The 19580-nt window shown below is 31.7% G+C and overlaps 1 protein-coding gene across 1 annotated transcript; it reads right to left on the minus strand.

Moving 5' to 3' along the window:
* Positions 1-7590: 7590 nt before the first annotated feature.
* LOC143067724 (uncharacterized) lies at positions 7591-12462 on the minus strand. Its single transcript, XM_076241200.1, has 2 exons — positions 12250-12462; positions 7591-8784 (listed from the first exon to the last, which is right to left on the minus strand). Exons 1-2 carry the CDS (start codon positions 12275-12277, stop codon positions 7667-7669), a joined length of 1146 nt encoding a protein of 381 aa, XP_076097315.1. The 5' UTR covers positions 12278-12462; the 3' UTR covers positions 7591-7666.
* Between the last annotated feature and the right edge of the window lie 7118 nt (positions 12463-19580).

Genomic DNA, 19580 nt, shown 5'->3' on the forward strand with positions numbered 1-19580 from the left:
TCTTACCTAAACGATATCAAAAATAAGATATAAAAGTACACAATGTATCTAAGGACAGTAAATTCTGACTATTTGACTTAAACAATCTTCAGTTAAAGGTTAAATTTAAATGCTTTGGAATTGCTACCTTACGCAATGTCTATATAAGCGTTTTATGTTTGCACCCTCTAAAAAATCAGCAAACGATGTCGTTGCTTGCATTGTGTACTTTTACTGAAAAACTTAAATTAAACCGCTGAATGGAATTGCCTACACCATATACAACACTACTACACCTCTTATCAAAGAGATTTTTTTTTCTATTCATTGGTATGGTTTTCAATAAAGCTGACTATATAACAATATCTGTTTGGGTCGCTGACATACCCGTTTCGTTAATGTAATTCCCAAATAAATGTTGGGGCATATTGTTTTACCCCTGTCTGTCAGTCCGTCTGTCGCATTATGGGTATATAGTTAATCCGCATAACTCCTCATAGAGTTTGAATCCTAGGAAATTTTCACTCTGCTGTCTGTTTGTACATATATGTCGAAGGTGTGCATGTGGTCAGTGTATTGATTTTTATTAATATTTGCTTTCTTGTGAGATAGTTGAACTTATTTTTCATTTTTGGGGTATAATCGTTTAAACTTTTAATGTTATAGATATTCCGCTTTACTCCTCCTACAGTTTGATCTGAACCTCATGTGCTCTCATTCTCAACTTTGAGTATTTAAAAAAAAACACTCTTTGCATCTGCGGGGGCATCAATTGTGTCTCCCAGACACAGTAATATTTTAAAGAAAGTCCTACATTGACTTTGTTATGATACATTTACTTCAGAGTGGAGTGCAGGGGCATTACTTTGTCCAGTTTTAATATCTATATTTTCTATGGAGATAATGTATACAGCGAAGCCATAGGTGTTCCGAAAAGGAAAATGTGCCCCTCTTATTGCAGACTTGTTCATTTATGTATCACAGTTATTTAAAAAATGACACTCCGTAAAGATCCAACGAAACACCAATTGATAGATACTGCAAACAATTCATACCTGAAGAAACGAGCCGTTTCTTTTCCAAACGGCTTATTGATGAAGTTTATAATTTCACCGTAACAGCTGTTGCTCAATCACTGCGTCGGGCATTTTTAGTACACGCATGATCACTTCACAGATTTATTATCTAAAAGTGTTTCTTTTGTTTTTCAATATAGTTTGTTCTGAATATTTGAAAGGTTTGTTCAAAATGAAAGATGGTATTATTGCGAACCCAATTGAACCTTTCCATAGATTCACCTGATAGTTACCTGTCCATTTAAACTTTTGGCAGTTCTATTGTCCCATCTAACAAATACAACAGGTATTGTTCACGGCCGACACTCGGCTAACCGAGAGATTGGTCGGTTAATCTATATTGAGTATGTGGCTATATCGGCGGTGGGTCTTTTAATCGGGTTGGCTAAAGTCTGTTAATCAGGTGTTATCTAGGAAATTATTGGAAATTCTGCATGTTTCATTGTATAACTTTTTAAATATATGTTTATCATAAAAAATATTCATGTCTAACAAAACAATTCAATGTACTGAATCCAGTGGTGTAATTATTATTTTTCTAGCTTCGATGTACGATCTATAAAATGAAAAGGCGTGTTACTCATCAATAAATTTATACACATTTTACACACACAAAATGTACACAAAAAGACACGTTGGTTGAATTAACTTGCATGCGGTATTTTGAACATCGAACAAAGGCAGGCATTATGTTTGTCAACCAAATTGATATCATTGTGTGAAAAATCTACACAAAAATCTGTATTTTTCTGACATAAATCAATCTTTATTTAAAACCTGGTCTGTTAATGGGTCGGATGTATAAAACCCGGTCTGTTAATTGGTCTGTTAAGAGTTATGAATGGCAATAAAATTATAATTTTATTGCTGTATGGGGTGTTATCGGATCAAATGGGTAGGCTCAAGACGATTGGCTAAAATATACGGAAACAACACATGAGCAATGAAACATAATATATACGGAAACACTGACATTAACAAAGAATTTAGGCCATGAATATTGAAAACTGATATAAAAATGTGTAATATTGAAGTATTATTATACATCATGTTAAAATGCCATATTTTGATTGCCTAATACGAAAGTGTTAGTTTACTCTATCACATGGCTGGGCGGGTGACAATTTTTTGGAATGTCACCCACTCGGCTAGACCAATCAAAAATTGGCAGTTTAAACGACAATGAATTGAATCTACATCAAGTTATTTTATAGACAATGCTTAAAGTTCTAATTTACTATACAACGAAGCGTGGAACGACTCAAACTTATTTCTTTTACAATTGTTGGAAAAACGTATTTCACTTGTTAATATTTTTACTTTAAAACCTATAAATCATTGTGTGTTATGCTTATTGTTGATATTAAGCGCATTTGTTCACCATCGATGGGTTTCAACTGGTGATGTTTATTTCATCATGTTCATTGTGATGTATATTTCTCAGCCAGATAGGAGGCCTTTTGAAAGGGGTATTTACCCAAAATTTAAATAAAATAAATAACAATAACAAAATAACAACAATTGAAAATATTTTTTTTCTTGATAGCAGAGCTTTTTTCCCGTGTCGGGCCTAATCCTTGTGTCGTTTATATGTCAAAGTCAATGCACTACTATTGTCTATTTACATCACTTCTGATGATTTTTCAAATACCCGTTACGCTGTCAAGTACGTGACTACATAGAAAATACTTTATAATAAAACTCATCTGTTAAAGAAAATGATGATAGGGCATTTATTATAATAAATCAAATATCACATATTTGTTACTGATACGGATAAATTTTTAAGATTTACCTGTTATGTTTCATTAAATTGTTATAATTGAACTTTTTTCCCCTCTTTTCTGCAACACTTAAATATGTGATAAATAGCTTAAAGATTATAACATGTTTTTCCATATTTGCCCTGGTATCATCCCTCGACCCATATCGACCCTCGGTTAAAGCCTCGAGGCCGATATGGGAGTCTCGGGATGATACCAGGGCTAATATAGAAAAGGGCATGTTATAATCTGTACATATTGATTTCATCCAAGAATGGTCGCATATATCATGTGGATTCTGTTTAGGTTGTCATGAATGACACTAATTTGTATCTAAATTGGTATTAACCAGTATATAAATCAGAGATAAACGTCGTAATGTTACTAAGCATCAGTAAGTAAAATATATTGGGATGCTAGAATATATAAAGAATAAAGAAATAATAATGAGTAAGATAAAATCAAATGTAGAGAAAAGTAACAGACTATTTAAAGAATATAGAAATAAACAACACCCCCAATCCGGACCCTCATTGTATACACGAGAATTTGGATGGAAACACAGAATATATATAATAATAGATAAGGACAGTAGGAAGTGATGCATTAATAAAAAAAGATAGAAAAAAATAATAACTGTTTGAGAATAAAGACATGAAACACCCCTGGGTGTTGAAACAGTAACGGATTGCTATGTACTCATATTGGTAATAAATGCTAAAAGTTTACATGCGGACAACTGCAGTTCTCCTCTGCACTTATGTAGAAAGGAACTAAACGGAATGAAATGAATTAAAACTTAAGATAACCAAATGTAGCTGCATTCGCTCCTTTCCATTTACTTCTTTAGACTTATTTGTAAACAACAGATGATTCAGTAATAGAAGAAAAGAGCCAATCGGATGATGTTGGCGATTTAGAGTTTAACGTCCTGTGACAAATATCATGTGCATATGAGAACGACAACACGTTATATGTACCCTGTGTTGTATTAGAAAGACACTTTTGGACGGATTTGAGAACGTGCTACTTTGAACAGACACAAAAATTAAGGCTGAAGAAAACGTTAATAATAAATTCATGCATATTCCAGCAGGCAATCCATATCCATGTATTGGAGTGACACACCCCTTAATAAAATGCAAAGGAAGCCAAAATAAAAATGTTCTCACTAGAAGGATACTGTTGCAGCGTATTGTCATTTTTTTTTACTCAAGAGCATCTCATTCTTAACTTTTTTAAAGGGAACATATAAAGGTAGCACAACTATTGTCGTGGCTAAACAACTCTTAACTGACACAATTTCAATTGTCCAACCCATTAACAGACTTTATTCCCATAATGTTCACTAAAACGTGGTATTACTCACGTTATATTACAATTATGAAATATTTACTAATTTCAGTTTATATTTTAGAACCAAAGTACGATTTTGTGTCCTTTAAATGATATCTAAAATTGTTTTTTTCGCCTTTCATTACAAAAATTGCTATGCGTATAAGCATAAATACTACATACTTGTGCGACGCCTTTTAGTTTTACTGAAAACTGCGCAGACTATGAAATGTTTTTACAGTTGGAAAATGTTCTATGATATATATCATTTTGTCAGACACTTTTCTTTTTTTGATTTGATTCTTATAATGTACCTAAAATCTGTATATTAAATAGATTTTAATATTAAAATTGTGCGTTTTACTCTTAACAGACGTATAACCAACCCGATTAACAGACCAACCGCCGATATAGCCGCATACTCAATATAGATTAACCGACCTATCTCTCGGTTAGCCGAGTGTCGGCCGTGTTGTTCTCTGTATAGTTGATTCACTCAGACCTTTAAATTTCTTTTAAGAGAAATATATCACTCATTGATTGATCTACCTGAGTAAAAATTAACTGCTAAATTAGATGGAAATAACATGTTTACTATTTATAAAAAACTGTATATGAGTTTGAATGTATTATATTTTCAATCTGTTGAATGTAAACACTGATTCAAACATTAATAAAAGTTGATTTCTGAAAAAAAATCAACATTATTCCTATTTCGAAAAAAAATTGATAAAAAAACCCTAAAAATGTTGATGTTTATATATTAAGGCCTTCTTAAAAGTATTCTATAACTAAACAAAAACTAAAAGATGCAAATTTTCATACGAACATTACTTTTTTTTTTTAAAAACAAACTTTTTATGATTGAATTATTATTTATTTTGAACAGATTGTAAAAAATATTTGATTTATTCTAATAAACATCAAATCACAGGCATTTTTTTTTATGTGAAACATGTAATTTCCATCAATTTAGCAGATAAACTTTTTACTCTGGTAGATTAATCAATGGGTGATAGATTTCTCTTACAAGAAATTTAAAGGTCTGAGTGAATAAACTATACAGAGAACAATACCTGTTGCATTTGTTCAATGGGACAATAGAATTGCCAAAAGTTTAAATGGACAGGTAGTTATCAGGTGAATCTATGGAAAGGTTCAATTGGGTTCGCAATAATATGGAGGAATATGGATAACGCCTATTTGCATTTTCAATCATTTTCTGATATGTTTTAATGTTTCCGTGTCATATAGGACCAAAAAGTCCAAAGTAGCTCTTTTACACTATGTCGGGATTTTATTTGCTATAGTTTATTTGTCTTCCTACCTTGATTAGGATTTTTGTGGGTTCATATTGATGTGCACTTTTTAAAGTGATATGGCGACAGATTTTGCAAGAATTTGAAAGTTTCGTAGTATTACTTATCCATTGTTAACAAAGTAAATATAAAATACAAGGCTACAACCGTTAATATGATGGCATATAACTGTTGTTATATTTAAAGCCGTTAGTAGTTTACTGCTACATATTTAGATAGAAATGACTTCCAGAGAGATAAAATTGAAGTTTGTCCTACATAATTTCAATTGAGATACAGTACAAGAATTACTGTATTGCCAAAATATGAAATAAGATTCAAATCTTGTAACAATGCTTGTTAATGGCATATACATGTACAAATGTACTGTTGAATGAAGAGATAAAATCGGACGAGAGGTCTTTTCATTCATATGGTAGTGTTCACTAAAACGTGGTATTACTCACGTTATATTACAATTATGAAATATTTACTAATTTCAGTTTATATTTTAGAACCAAAGTACGATTTTGTGTCCTTTAAATGATATCTAAAATTGTTTTTTTCGCCTTTCATTACAAAAATTGCTATGCGTATAAGCATAAATACTACATACTTGTGCGACGCCTTTTAGTTTTACTGAAAACTGCGCAGACTATGAAATGTTTTTACAGTTGGAAAATGTTCTATGATATATATCATTTTGTCAGACACTTTTCTTTTTTTGATTTGATTCTTATAATGTACCTAAAATCTGTATATTAAATAGATTTTAATATTAAAATTGTGCGTTTTACTCTTAACAGACGTATAACCAACCCGATTAACAGACCAACCGCCGATATAGCCGCATACTCAATATAGATTAACCGACCTATCTCTCGGTTAGCCGAGTGTCGGCCGTGTTGTTCTCTGTATAGTTGATTCACTCAGACCTTTAAATTTCTTTTAAGAGAAATATATCACTCATTGATTGATCTACCTGAGTAAAAATTAACTGCTAAATTAGATGGAAATAACATGTTTACTATTTATAAAAAACTGTATATGAGTTTGAATGTATTATATTTTCAATCTGTTGAATGTAAACACTGATTCAAACATTAATAAAAGTTGATTTCTGAAAAAAAATCAACATTATTCCTATTTCGAAAAAAAATTGATAAAAAAACCCTAAAAATGTTGATGTTTATATATTAAGGCCTTCTTAAAAGTATTCTATAACTAAACAAAAACTAAAAGATGCAAATTTTCATACGAACATTACTTTTTTTTTTTAAAAACAAACTTTTTATGATTGAATTATTATTTATTTTGAACAGATTGTAAAAAATATTTGATTTATTCTAATAAACATCAAATCACAGGCATTTTTTTTTATGTGAAACATGTAATTTCCATCAATTTAGCAGATAAACTTTTTACTCTGGTAGATTAATCAATGGGTGATAGATTTCTCTTACAAGAAATTTAAAGGTCTGAGTGAATAAACTATACAGAGAACAATACCTGTTGCATTTGTTCAATGGGACAATAGAATTGCCAAAAGTTTAAATGGACAGGTAGTTATCAGGTGAATCTATGGAAAGGTTCAATTGGGTTCGCAATAATATGGAGGAATATGGATAACGCCTATTTGCATTTTCAATCATTTTCTGATATGTTTTAATGTTTCCGTGTCATATAGGACCAAAAAGTCCAAAGTAGCTCTTTTACACTATGTCGGGATTTTATTTGCTATAGTTTATTTGTCTTCCTACCTTGATTAGGATTTTTGTGGGTTCATATTGATGTGCACTTTTTAAAGTGATATGGCGACAGATTTTGCAAGAATTTGAAAGTTTCGTAGTATTACTTATCCATTGTTAACAAAGTAAATATAAAATACAAGGCTACAACCGTTAATATGATGGCATATAACTGTTGTTATATTTAAAGCCGTTAGTAGTTTACTGCTACATATTTAGATAGAAATGACTTCCAGAGAGATAAAATTGAAGTTTGTCCTACATAATTTCAATTGAGATACAGTACAAGAATTACTGTATTGCCAAAATATGAAATAAGATTCAAATCTTGTAACAATGCTTGTTAATGGCATATACATGTACAAATGTACTGTTGAATGAAGAGATAAAATCGGACGAGAGGTCTTTTCATTCAAAGTTCTAGTTACTTTAAAATTAAAACATGTATAGATTACTGTGTCAAAAGTTTAATAACCTGAAGATTTTAAAACGAGAGAATAGTCCATAGAAGAGTATTGGAGTCTAGTGTTGCACTTGTTTTCATGTTTCGTATTTGTTTTTTGTCCAATACGAAAACGAAATCCTACAGAAAACTTGTCTAGTGGTAAAACTGATCTTTCAGTGATTATTTCTGAGACACTGTTGGCATGGAGCGTTATTCTCTTTGGAAGTAAAACCTGACGTCGTAACACATCGCTCTTTGCTTCTCTACTGTTATACTTGGACTTTGATGACGTGGATGTTTGGAACAATCCCAGTGGATAACACTCCACTTTCTTCATGTCATTACTTCTAACATCATATTTGTCAAAATTAAGATACTTGGATCGAGAAGGAAGTGATAGATCAACAATATTGGCTTTCATCTGAGTCGGAGAAGAGGTCATTGTCTTCGGTTCTCTGATTTCATTGTGTACTCTTTTATTATTTGCGTCACTGCATCCAAACTTATGAATTAAACAACAATGTTGGTGTGCTGTAGAAGTATAGCTGGCATTGAAGTCTGGGTTTGTACTTTTAGATTCCTGTCTATCTGTTCGAGTATTACAATCATGTGCATCCCCGTAGGTTCCACTATTTTCACTACCATATCCTCCGTTCAAAATATTTGGAACAAAAGTATTATTTTCTTCTGTATAATTTTGAAGCTTAGTGAAATCGATTTTCTTTTGATTGCAAAGTCCATTTGACTTTGCTGTAACCTCTTTGCTCTTTTTAGTTAGAAGTTCTTTATTCTTCTTTTGCATACTTTTTGGCTTTGTTAATTTCTGTGTCTTCTCTGTTGAGATCGTTCTGTCTTTGGTATCTGAAATCGGACCGTCGATTGGAATAACAATGTTTATACTTTGACGTTTGGTTTGTTGTGATTGTTTGTCTTTATCTATCTCGCCGATAGCTTTGATATCGGGTAACAGTTGATATTGCTCGTTTTCGTCACGGTCGTCTTTTATAAGACTGGCAAGTCTTCTAAGGTCATTCGACATTGTGTTCAATCGATCAAGACGAGCATTTGTGTTTTGTATAAGTGCCTTCGAAGATTCAACGAAGTTTTGATGAGCTCCAAGATTACAATGTTGATAGACATCTATAAAAGAGAAACATAAACCTTGTAAATCAAATGTACGGGTCATGAACCATAAGAGAAATGTTTATATACTACATTGTACGTCCGGAAAAATTCGGAAAGCGTCGGGATCGAGTAAATACGGAGCTTCAGTGAAAAACGCCCAAACTGCTTGATATCTGAAATAGAAATCCTACTGAAAACATTAAATTTTGCATGTGTTTAATTTTTTTTTAACTAAGAGACGTTTTGTATAGTAAGCTTGTCACAATTTGATTGACATATTTAATTAATTAAAAACACAAATAGGTTCAATTGGTTAACCTTTGACATATGTTTCCTCGACCATTTATATTTCTATAAATCATATATAGCCACACCTTCGCATTAACATATTCAAATTCGTAAAAGGCGTGCTTATATAGAAGAAGATGCTTTATTTCCATAAAATGGGCTCACAAGGAGCATAATATAATATCATTGTAATATAATATTCTTTTACAAATATAATAAACAACACATAGTTACAAACACAAATAAGAAACAACAGTTATCACATATTAGTATATATATAAAACCTTTGTCTCAGGCACACCTCTGGAAAGTAACAAAAAAGAATACTGTGAGTAGGTTAAATATATCTAGCTGAACTGCAAGAGGCACCAATGGACGGTGCTATATGGCATGGTGGGTGCATATTAAAATGTATATCGGGACATTAATGATATGGTAAGATATTGTAAGAAGTTGCACATAAATGGTATGTCATCCTCCTGCCTGGTGCAGAGGAGTCAGTACTATTTAAAGTGACACAACTGCAAGAGGCACCAAGGGACAATGCTAATTGACATGCCAAAGTGCACAAATTACAAAAAAGATAAATTATTACCAGTTTAATAAAAAAAAAATAATATCACAAACAAGAAGGTAATAGAACTTGTACGATGTGTCCTGTACCCCACCATGCCAACCTAGTGCCTAGTGCAGAAAGCCTGATTAAATATTTATCTTTTAAGTTATATTTTATCTTCATCAATTAACTCACAGATAGATATCAAAATATCAAGATTCTCTACATTAAGAAGCCATATCAGTTTTTGGCTAGGAATCAAATGCTTAAAGTTTGGGCATAGTAAGTCAATAGTGGAATTCAAATAATTTCTCTTATCTTGTAATGATGTACATGAGAATAAGAAATGTTTTTCATCATCAACTTCATTTGAGGTGAACCTGAGACATATTCTGTCTTGTCGGAGAGTACCCTGATAGCGACCTTGTTCAATTCTTAGTCTGTGAGAAGAAATACGCAATCGAGTGAAATTTCTCCTCTGCTCAGGTGATTGTAATATAGTAAGGTATCTTTCAAGACCAAAAAAAGAGTCTTAAAAGTGCTATAGCTACAAAGCTTCCCATCAGCACAATTGTGCATTTGGTTTCTCCACTGTAATTCATAGTGCTCATACAAAAACTTTTTAATTAAAATTTTGAATCTAAAGTTGCTTGCAAAGGTTAGACTGTCAACCCCATTAATTTTTTTTTGCAAATAGTTTAAAGATCCATACCAAGAGGGAATTTTTGATTCAAATAATAGCTTTGACTCTAAATATGTATCTTTTAGTAAGGGAAAGGATGAACCCAAATTTTCAAGCCGGTGCCAGTATCTGATCATAGATTTGGTGATATCAAAATGTAAAGGAAATCTCCCAAGTTCTGAAAGAGTGGCAAGGTTTGTTGCTTTTTTCCCCACATGTATATATGTAACAGTGTTTTTTTTTTATTGGAATATGTTATAAATGATACTGGTATATATCACTACGTTTTATTAAAAAAAAAACTGATGTTTCTCTGACAGAAATAAAATCTTATATAAGCTTGATCGAAGAATTAAAAAAAATGTTTTCTTCAAACTTTTTGGGGAAAATTTGGCATTTTTATCAAACTTGAACAAAACTACCAATAACAGTGTAACAGAGGCTCTTGTAGCTTTTTTGGTTAAAATGTTTGAGGAAAAACACATCTGTTTGCTCATGCTCTATTAGTCATAATCAAATATTAAGGGTTTGAAAATAAGTTATTGATCTTTAACTTGATGGTTCAATATATACGCCGAACCAGTCGTCATGCTGCTACGGTATAATCACAGATAACCAGGTATATCTTGAACAGTAGTACATAAACTGTCACTTCTCTTGTGATTAGAATTAAAATGGGATATTTCACACTAGGAGTTTATGGATACATATAAAGAATCACAGGAATATCACCAAAAATACTGTGACAGAAGTCCACACAAAACTAACATCCGATTCGTTCGTAATTTTTACGAATAACAATAAACAAGACCTCGTCTCATGTTACTCATTTTTAGTTTCTTTTCCATGGCAGAGCAAGGGGGAAATTAAGTTAGTCCCTTTTCAATGTTTTCCTTACTATCTAAAAAAAATGTAGGGTGTTTACTTATTTCCCTTTTAACGTCCTTGACTGGCTAGCCTATACAGCCCTTGCACGCCGGTCGGCCCTGTGGTGCGCTTTTTTTGGCATTTGAATAATTTAGTTTTAACCATAAAAGTTACCCACATAAATGAAATTTGCGAGATTTGAGATGAAATCAATTAAGATAACCGGCAAACATAAACACACTCTAACACGCCCTCCCTCAAAAACAAATATTATGAAATTATTAATAAAACCATAAAACAAAAATATCAGGAAATTTACAACAAATGTTTAATTTTTACATTAAAAACACCGGTAATGAATTGTCAACTTCCGTGACAATCTAAGAGTCTTTATAGATTTCTTACTAAATTAACAAACAACGTACTCTTTCACAGTGGTCGTATTCAAGTTATTATAACATGCTAATGATGCTTGATTCGACTAAATCGATAATGAAATCTTCGTTACTATGAATGTATTTACGTAACCATGGTGAAATAAAGGTTTTTGGAAAATTATTCGGAAGTATTAAGTAACTGATACCAGGTATGGATGTCAAATAGATAACCGATTGGAATAAACATCACATGCAAATTAAGGATCGTCTTAAATCCATGATGTATACGAATATATATGTAAAATACAATAAATTGAACGTCAAAATATCTGGTAGACCATGGAAGTATAATATATTACTTCCATGGGTAGACGGACTTTAATGCCCGTGTTAAACCAGTAAAATTTAAATCGTGACACAAAAAATCTGATAAAACCCCAATAATCGTATTCTTTATCTTAATATTGAAATGCATTATATAAACGTCAAGTTACATCTAATGAAAGTTATTTATAATATTTATATCGAGATTAAAAAAAAAATTCAGCAAAACAAAATAAAATAACAAATTATAATATAGATGATACTATAGTACTATAACTAATTTATATGGAAAAAAAATCCCGTGAGTTTCATCCTTCATCAAATTATTTTTAAGAATGCGAAAAAGTAATAGTGATTGTTTTCAATATAGCATGTCTCCAACTTACCTGCATGGACATTATTTCTTGGTGCCATTGCATTGGACTTATCCCACTTTTTAGCATACAAAATTCCACATCAGCATCGAATTAAAAAAGATCATGTTGTATCGGTTTCTTAGGCAGGTATATTGTAAGTTCACATGAAAAATGCAGTACTATTGGATACATAATTAATGAATGTTAATCAAAGCAACAAACATGTATTGTTACCTATAATTAAGTGTCACATGGGGTTGGAAGTGAGATAAATAAGATAACAGTTGGTACCAGGTGTGACGGGTGCAGTTCAGTGGTCTTTGATGGAGTTGTTTACTGACATTATTGATTTGTGGCTGTTATTAATTTTATATATAATTTACTTTAACCCTCCATCCCCCCAAAATAAATGTTTAATATGTATAACCACTAAAAACAGCCTTTTGCAGATACAGTTGACATTTTGATGTTTAATCTATAATTGCGGGTCATCAAACCTACCAAAACACTTACTAAAGGGAAATCCTGGACACATTATATTCTTTTGGAGTTTCAACCAAATATGAAGGAAGTGATCTTCAATCACTACACTGGATGCGTAAACTATACGTAGGTGTTCTTATAAGCTGATATTGTGGGGTCTGCAAATCCACGAAGATGTTTACAGATAGTATTATGCATGCTATATAAATTAACAGTAACGGTCGATTGGTAGAAACCTCAAATTTACGACAAAAGAGAGAATTTCAGTTTCTCACTGTGAAATTTCCATTTCTTTTAATCAACATTTCATCAGCACTTTCATATGTCCATTTTGATATGCTATTCCAGTGATTGGGTTGTTACCTATCATTGTTCGATTTCTCTGCGAGATGGATCCTGTTAACAAAAACGCCATTGTACCGATGATTTCCAGTGTAAAAGATAAGCCATCAATGTAATTTTATTATCTTCATCACGATTCGAACATTTTATAGTGTTATAACGTGTTGTTTTCATTTTTTAAAGGTACTGGATCGATACCTCTACTGGTGGACTATCAGTTCTCGAGGTTAACACCAGCCAAGTAGTTAGTACTTCGGTACTTACATGATTTATAACAAATATTTCTAAAATTGCCCGTTGATAATTTGAAATTTTTAAAAACTAAGGTTGCAACTCTCTCAGGAAAAGAATATCGTAGATAGATTTGGCAATTGTCTGTCCTTTTTGTTTACATAGCTCTTTAACTGTTTCGGTTCATATCATCGTTGGCTTTCAATGATTTAGTTTGAGAGTTCTGGAACTATAGCTTGTAAAATGACGGTAACATGATGGGTACCACAAGACGAGCTGGAACTGCTGACGCTACTACTGGGAATCTTTGTATTATGAGCCTCATAAAGGCAAACCGCGACTTTTTGTTTGGGTTTGTTGTCGGTAATGTTTTAGTTGTTAAGGCGAAGCAAGCACCAAGGGACTATTTTCTAGGATCGTGGACTTAACAGCTTTCGCAAATCTCCTCGTACTTGATGCAGAGAAAAAAACATAGAAATTACAAAAGTTCGATGTCGTTCAAAGCAACTAACATATATTGCAATAAAAGGGTTTAGAAATAGTTAAAGATTCTCAACTGCTGCTACAAGTAGCAATGATAAAGGAATTGTATGATTCTATTTCTAAATATGGTATCGAGGAGTCATACATGCAGTTCTCCTTCTGCTGGAAACCTGCTATAAAATTCAAACTTTTTACCGTTTTAGCGATAAATTAAATTTACCAGCAGCATGCAGTATGGATTTTTGTCACGGTTTATATTCCATATCAGTCTATAGGTCGATTTCTGAAAGGGCATCTTTAAATTATATCTTCAACTATGTGAATGTGGGGATTAACAAATTTAACACATCACCACGAAAAAGAACATGACATTCATCCTCCACATCTCGAGAGTTAATTTATACCGTGAACGAGAAGAACTATCTCATATAGGACCCCGAGGTACCCTGATCCATACTTTAGGCTGGCTTGGCAATTCTTGAGTTGTGTGATGCCTATAATTCTGAGTTTTGTTAAATGTCATGATATGCATACGGTAAATTTTCGCAAATATATGTTAATATATAATTATTTAATGATATTTTTTTTAAATTTTAGAACCGTGAAAATTTTTAAATGATCGGATGAAATTGATCCTCCCTTTTAAAGTTTTTTTTAAAATAAATATTCTTTATATTTAAACCTTTTCCAACTCATTCGATGTGTTAATGTGTTTTCAAGTTGATCTTACCCATGCGATATTAAAATAATAGCAGTCATAGCAGTTTACATATGATTATTTTCCAAATGCCTTGTGGAAAAGTTAAACTGAAAATAGAGGGACATCATATGGATAAGCTCCGGCATGGTGCCGGGGACTCCGTTCATTTCTCAAGTTATTCTTTTATTTTTTCATACCATTTTTTTTTATCTCTTTTCTTTACAGTATGTTGCCAATTATTCTATATTCTTTACATTTTAAAAACGCATTATCACTGGTCAAATTTTATTGGCTTATGTCTTTTCTTTACTATTTTTGCCCACTATTGATCAATATTCTGCTTTTCACCCATTATTCTATATTCTGTCATAGATATATGATTCTGTTAACCCCACGAAAGTCCTAACAACAGTTACAATTTATGTTGAAACAATCAAGATTATTTACTAAATGAAAATTAACTCCCCCTCCTCCGGTCCCCATAAAAAGGGGGGGGGTGTTCCATTCACACAGCGGGATAGATATGGCACAAAATGTGCACCTGAATATATATATATATATATATATATAAATATATATATATATATTCGCAAATTTTTGGTTCTTCTCTCGCCGGGATTCGAACCCATGCTTCTGTGATATATATATATATGCGTAAAGCAAAATTATATCCGGTTGAAATTTGATCCAGAGGAAAAAATGTCACAGTAGTTGTTGTTATTTTTTTTATCCGGAGGAAAATATTTCCCTGGGATATTTTTTCCTTTGCCGTGAAATTTTATCTGGGTAGTTAAACTATTGAATAGTTATTAGAAAAAAATTATCCTTTACAAATACTATGAAATAATAATAGTGTATTTGAATTCAACCTATTTTGTAAAAAAAAAATATTATAATGGGAATTATTTCACAAATTATCATTGAAAAAATTTCCTGAAGAAATTCAAGTAAATATCATTCTTTTAAAAAGAAAATTATCATTAAATATAAGAAAGAAAACCAGAAATAATTTCAAAGATCGTAACTGTGATTAAATAAGGTAAGTGAAATACATGTACTTTGGAGAACAGCCCGGATTTTCCCTGATATTCAACATTGAAACCATGTAAAAGTGAGTTGTTTTCAGATCTCAGTACAAATATAAATTAAAACGTAAAGGTAGAAATATAGTTGCATTACTACTGTTAACAGTAATGGAAGAATTTGATTATGATAATATTTTTAACTATATAAATAGTCTGGGGACAAAGATGTTGTTGTTGATTATATGGAAATCAGATAAATTATAGCATAACAATATATTGAACAAAAGCAATTTTAACAGCTGGATACTATTTACCTGTGAAATGTTATCTGTCTTATTAAAAATTCATGTTGTAAGTCATCTTGTTATATAAATGACTATATACAAAAATAAAAAATAAGATTGAAGGAAAAATTTCACTATGAAATAGATTCAGGAATATATTATATTAATATCTTTAAAATATAAATTGCTGATAATTACCTCCCTTTGATAAATTATGCAAATTTGTTCTACCTTTGTGAAACATTTTATAATTAAAGTTAGGTATATATTGATTGCGAGTAACTTACATACTAGTTAATGGGACTATATTTCACAAGGTTCTGTGAAATATGATACGCCAAATATATACCGGTACATACTATCCACATAACAGATAGATTTTCACTCCTCTAGAAAATTTCTACCTGTGAAATATCATGCCTGGAAAAAATTACCGTGACAAATTATCCTCAGGACAGAGGAAGACAATCTCCGGCGCCGAGATCACATATCCGTTCCGTTCAATACTTTGTAACACTACACTCATATTGGTGGCACGGTAGTATTTCCTGGCCCATAAGGGATAATGATAGCCTTTTTAGAATTTTCACCACTTTCTAACACTGCAAAAAATTTTACATTCACAGTTAACTGAAGTACTTTCATTTTACTATTCAGAAATGAATTTGAATATGTATCATGACCGTTTACTTTTTTTGCTATTTTTAAAAACCTAAGGCTACTAGTACTTTTAGGTCTTTTATGGTGCAGTGAATACAAAATTTAAAAAAATTCTCAAAAATTCATTTTCATCTGTATGTAAAATTATTTCATATTTTTCTACACCTGATTCATCCCTCAGTTTGGGAAAGTATGTTCAGTTGATACTGTATTTTTTGTCCAATCGCACTGTTTAGATACATTAACCTAAGTATAATACACAAAAGAGCAACCTAAATTCTGGAATGCAAATACTACCGTGCCACCTATTAGCAGGTGGCAGCTGACTAAAGTTCTCGTCAATTTATTTCCCTGAGAAACAATTTCCCCGGGAAACAATGTATTTTTAAAACCACCGATAGCCGATGGAAAACCATACGCACAAAATAGTGCACCATACTTCTATTTTAGCAGACACTGTATACTGATTATATTACGTAACACAGATGACAGACATTTATTAATAATGTTTAAATTTTAAGAAAAGGGGTCATATTCATTTTTCATAGATTGATTAATTATTTTCTTAATGATTCTAGTATATAGTAGGGGAAACATTGTTTATGTCAAACAAGTTTGCATTCACTAGTTTGTCATTCTGTCCGTCAGGACAATTTTCAAAACATTTTACCCGCATGTTTGAATATATTTATTAGATATTTGGTATAAACTATCATGAACATTTCATAATATTACTAGGGGGGGATATTTTTTTTGTGTTTCCAGTTGAAACATTTTTTTTTTGTGTTTCCAGGGGAAACATTTTGTCATGTTTCCAGGTTTGTCTAAAAATTTGTTAACTACTTGTCAATATTTTCCCCCTCCTAGTATGGGTTTATCTTAGAAAATTTTAATGTTTCCAAGGAACACATTTCATTCTTTTTTTTATGTGTTTGGCAGGGGGAACACAGATTTTTTTTTTTGTGTTTCCAGAGTTGTCTAGTAATTGATTTTTAACTACTTGTTAATTTATAATGATGTCGCCTAGTATTGGTTTCTCTGCTCCTGAAAGATTTCATTTTCATGTTTTGTGGACACATTTAATTCTAATCATTTTTCGTGTTTCCAGGAGGAATATTTTTTTCTGTGTTTCCAGGGGAAACATTTTTTTAGGGTGTTTCCAGGGCAAACTATTTTTGTGTTTCCAGGGGAAACAATTTTTTTTTTGTATTCCAGGGGAAACACTTTTTTAATGTATTTAAATAGCCCATCCGAGCTCACCCATGAGCATGAATGTTAGGCCCGGTGTTTCTGCCGTGTTTGGGGAATATATCCCTGAGTCCTGCTTCATCAGTGGTCGACTCAATAAGTTGTATATTGGCGTATTATTTATGTTTTTTGTTTTATTTCGTATATTATATTGGACCATACACCGGTTGTCTTTGAATAACATATTAGTTAATTATGATTTATTTTTTGTGAGATCAGTATCATATTGTGTTGTGAAAGGTTGAGCAAACTATACCCACTAATGCTTTGATAATAGTTCTTGTAAATTTGTATGTCTTTTATAAGCTATAATAGGCTGGCGATTAAATATGTTCAAACAATTAGGGTTTAATGAAATAAGGTTCCAGTGTTTTGTAATTATATTTTTCAGTTTCTGTATAGATGGGTTGAATTTTGTTAACATAACTAGTGGTTGTTCCCGTTTCGTTTGGCGTTGTATAAGCAGGTCTTTCCTTTCTATATTTTGTGTTTGATTAAAAATTTCGTTGATTTCGGATATTTTATATCCTCGTTTGAGGAGACGTGTTTTAAAAGCTTCTAACTGTTTTTTAAGTTCAGTTTTGCTACTGGTGTTTCTGATGTATCTCAATACTTCACCCTTGATAAATCCTTTGAAAACACTTTTCGGGTGTGAGCTGTATCTGTGTAGATATTGAAATATTTCAGTTGGTTTGAAATAGGTTTTAATGTCTAGTATGCCTTCGTTAAAGAATCTTTCTCCTTTATAGATGACAGTGTCCAAGAATATTGTTTCATTACGGGAAAATTCGTAGGTGAACTTCAAGTGCGGATGTGTAGTATTAGCTATTGTAAATAGTTCGTGTATTTCTTCTATAGGTCCGGAATATATAATCCAGCCATCATCCCTAAATCTGGAAGTCATTATCATTTTGTTTCTGTGCTGAAAGCGTTGTAAAACGTTTTCAAGAATGACGAACATTGTAAGATCTGCCAATTCAGCTGACGCCGATCCGCCCATAGGCACGCCCAAGGTTTCACGGTAAAGTTTATTGTTAAAAATAAATTCATTGTTTTCTAGAATAAGCCTTAATAGGCAAAGTATACTGTCCTTTGGTGGAACTTTGATTTCATACTCACTTGGATCAATATTGGTCAGTGCCGTGTTAGTGGCTTCCAGTATTTCATTAAATGTAAAGCAAGTGTACATGTTTTTTGCATCGAATGTTACTAGATAGCAGTCTCTTTGGGGTTTTATATTTTCAATCGAATTAATAAAACTTGACGTATCTTTTATATAGAGAATAATACATGGCAAAATCCGTATCATATGTCGTATCATCCCGAGACATCAATATCAGCCCGAGGGCCCTTAGGCCCGAGGGATGATATTGGTCGAGGGTGATACGGCATGTGATACGGATTTTGCCATGTATTATACGCTTTATCATATATTTCAACAGAAGAGTTTTATATTATATGAACTGTTTTCTGATCCATAGCACTGGGTTACCTTCAGTTCTGCTTTTGTCTTGTTTCAAAGCTTTAACATAACTGCTCAATTATTTATACGAAGCACCTAGGTTACCTTACAATCTGTTGTTTTGAAAATATTTTGTTTATTATTGTATTATTGAGTGTTTTGTATTTTTTATAGTTGCATTTAGTGTGCCAAAAAAATTGTTGTAAAAACTTGATGTTCGTGACGTTACATACCAAACAATGACGTCATTAAAAAATTGACCTATTTTTTTTTTTATTTTTTTTTAATATTTTTTTTTTTTTTTTTTTTTTTTTAATTTAAAAAAAAAAAAAAAATTTAATAGAAAAAAAATTCTTCAGCAAAAAAAAAAAAAAAACCCCAAAAAACTGACTTAAGTTTAAAAAAAAAAAAAAAAAAAAAAAAGGTATGCGATACGGGTTTTA

This window comes from Mytilus galloprovincialis, chromosome 3 (genome assembly GCF_965363235.1).
Source record: "Mytilus galloprovincialis chromosome 3, xbMytGall1.hap1.1, whole genome shotgun sequence".
In the NCBI taxonomy this organism is placed as follows: domain Eukaryota; kingdom Metazoa; phylum Mollusca; class Bivalvia; order Mytilida; family Mytilidae; genus Mytilus; species Mytilus galloprovincialis.

Excerpts from the sequence above, each read along its gene's own strand:
- LOC143067724 (XM_076241200.1), bottom strand. The coding sequence starts at position 12,277 with ATGGCACCAAGAAATAATGTCCATGCAG. Across the intron at positions 8,785-12,249 it reads AAGAAATAATGTCCATGCAG|ATGTCTATCAACATTGTAAT; the intron begins GTAAGTTGGAGA and ends TCTCTTTTATAG.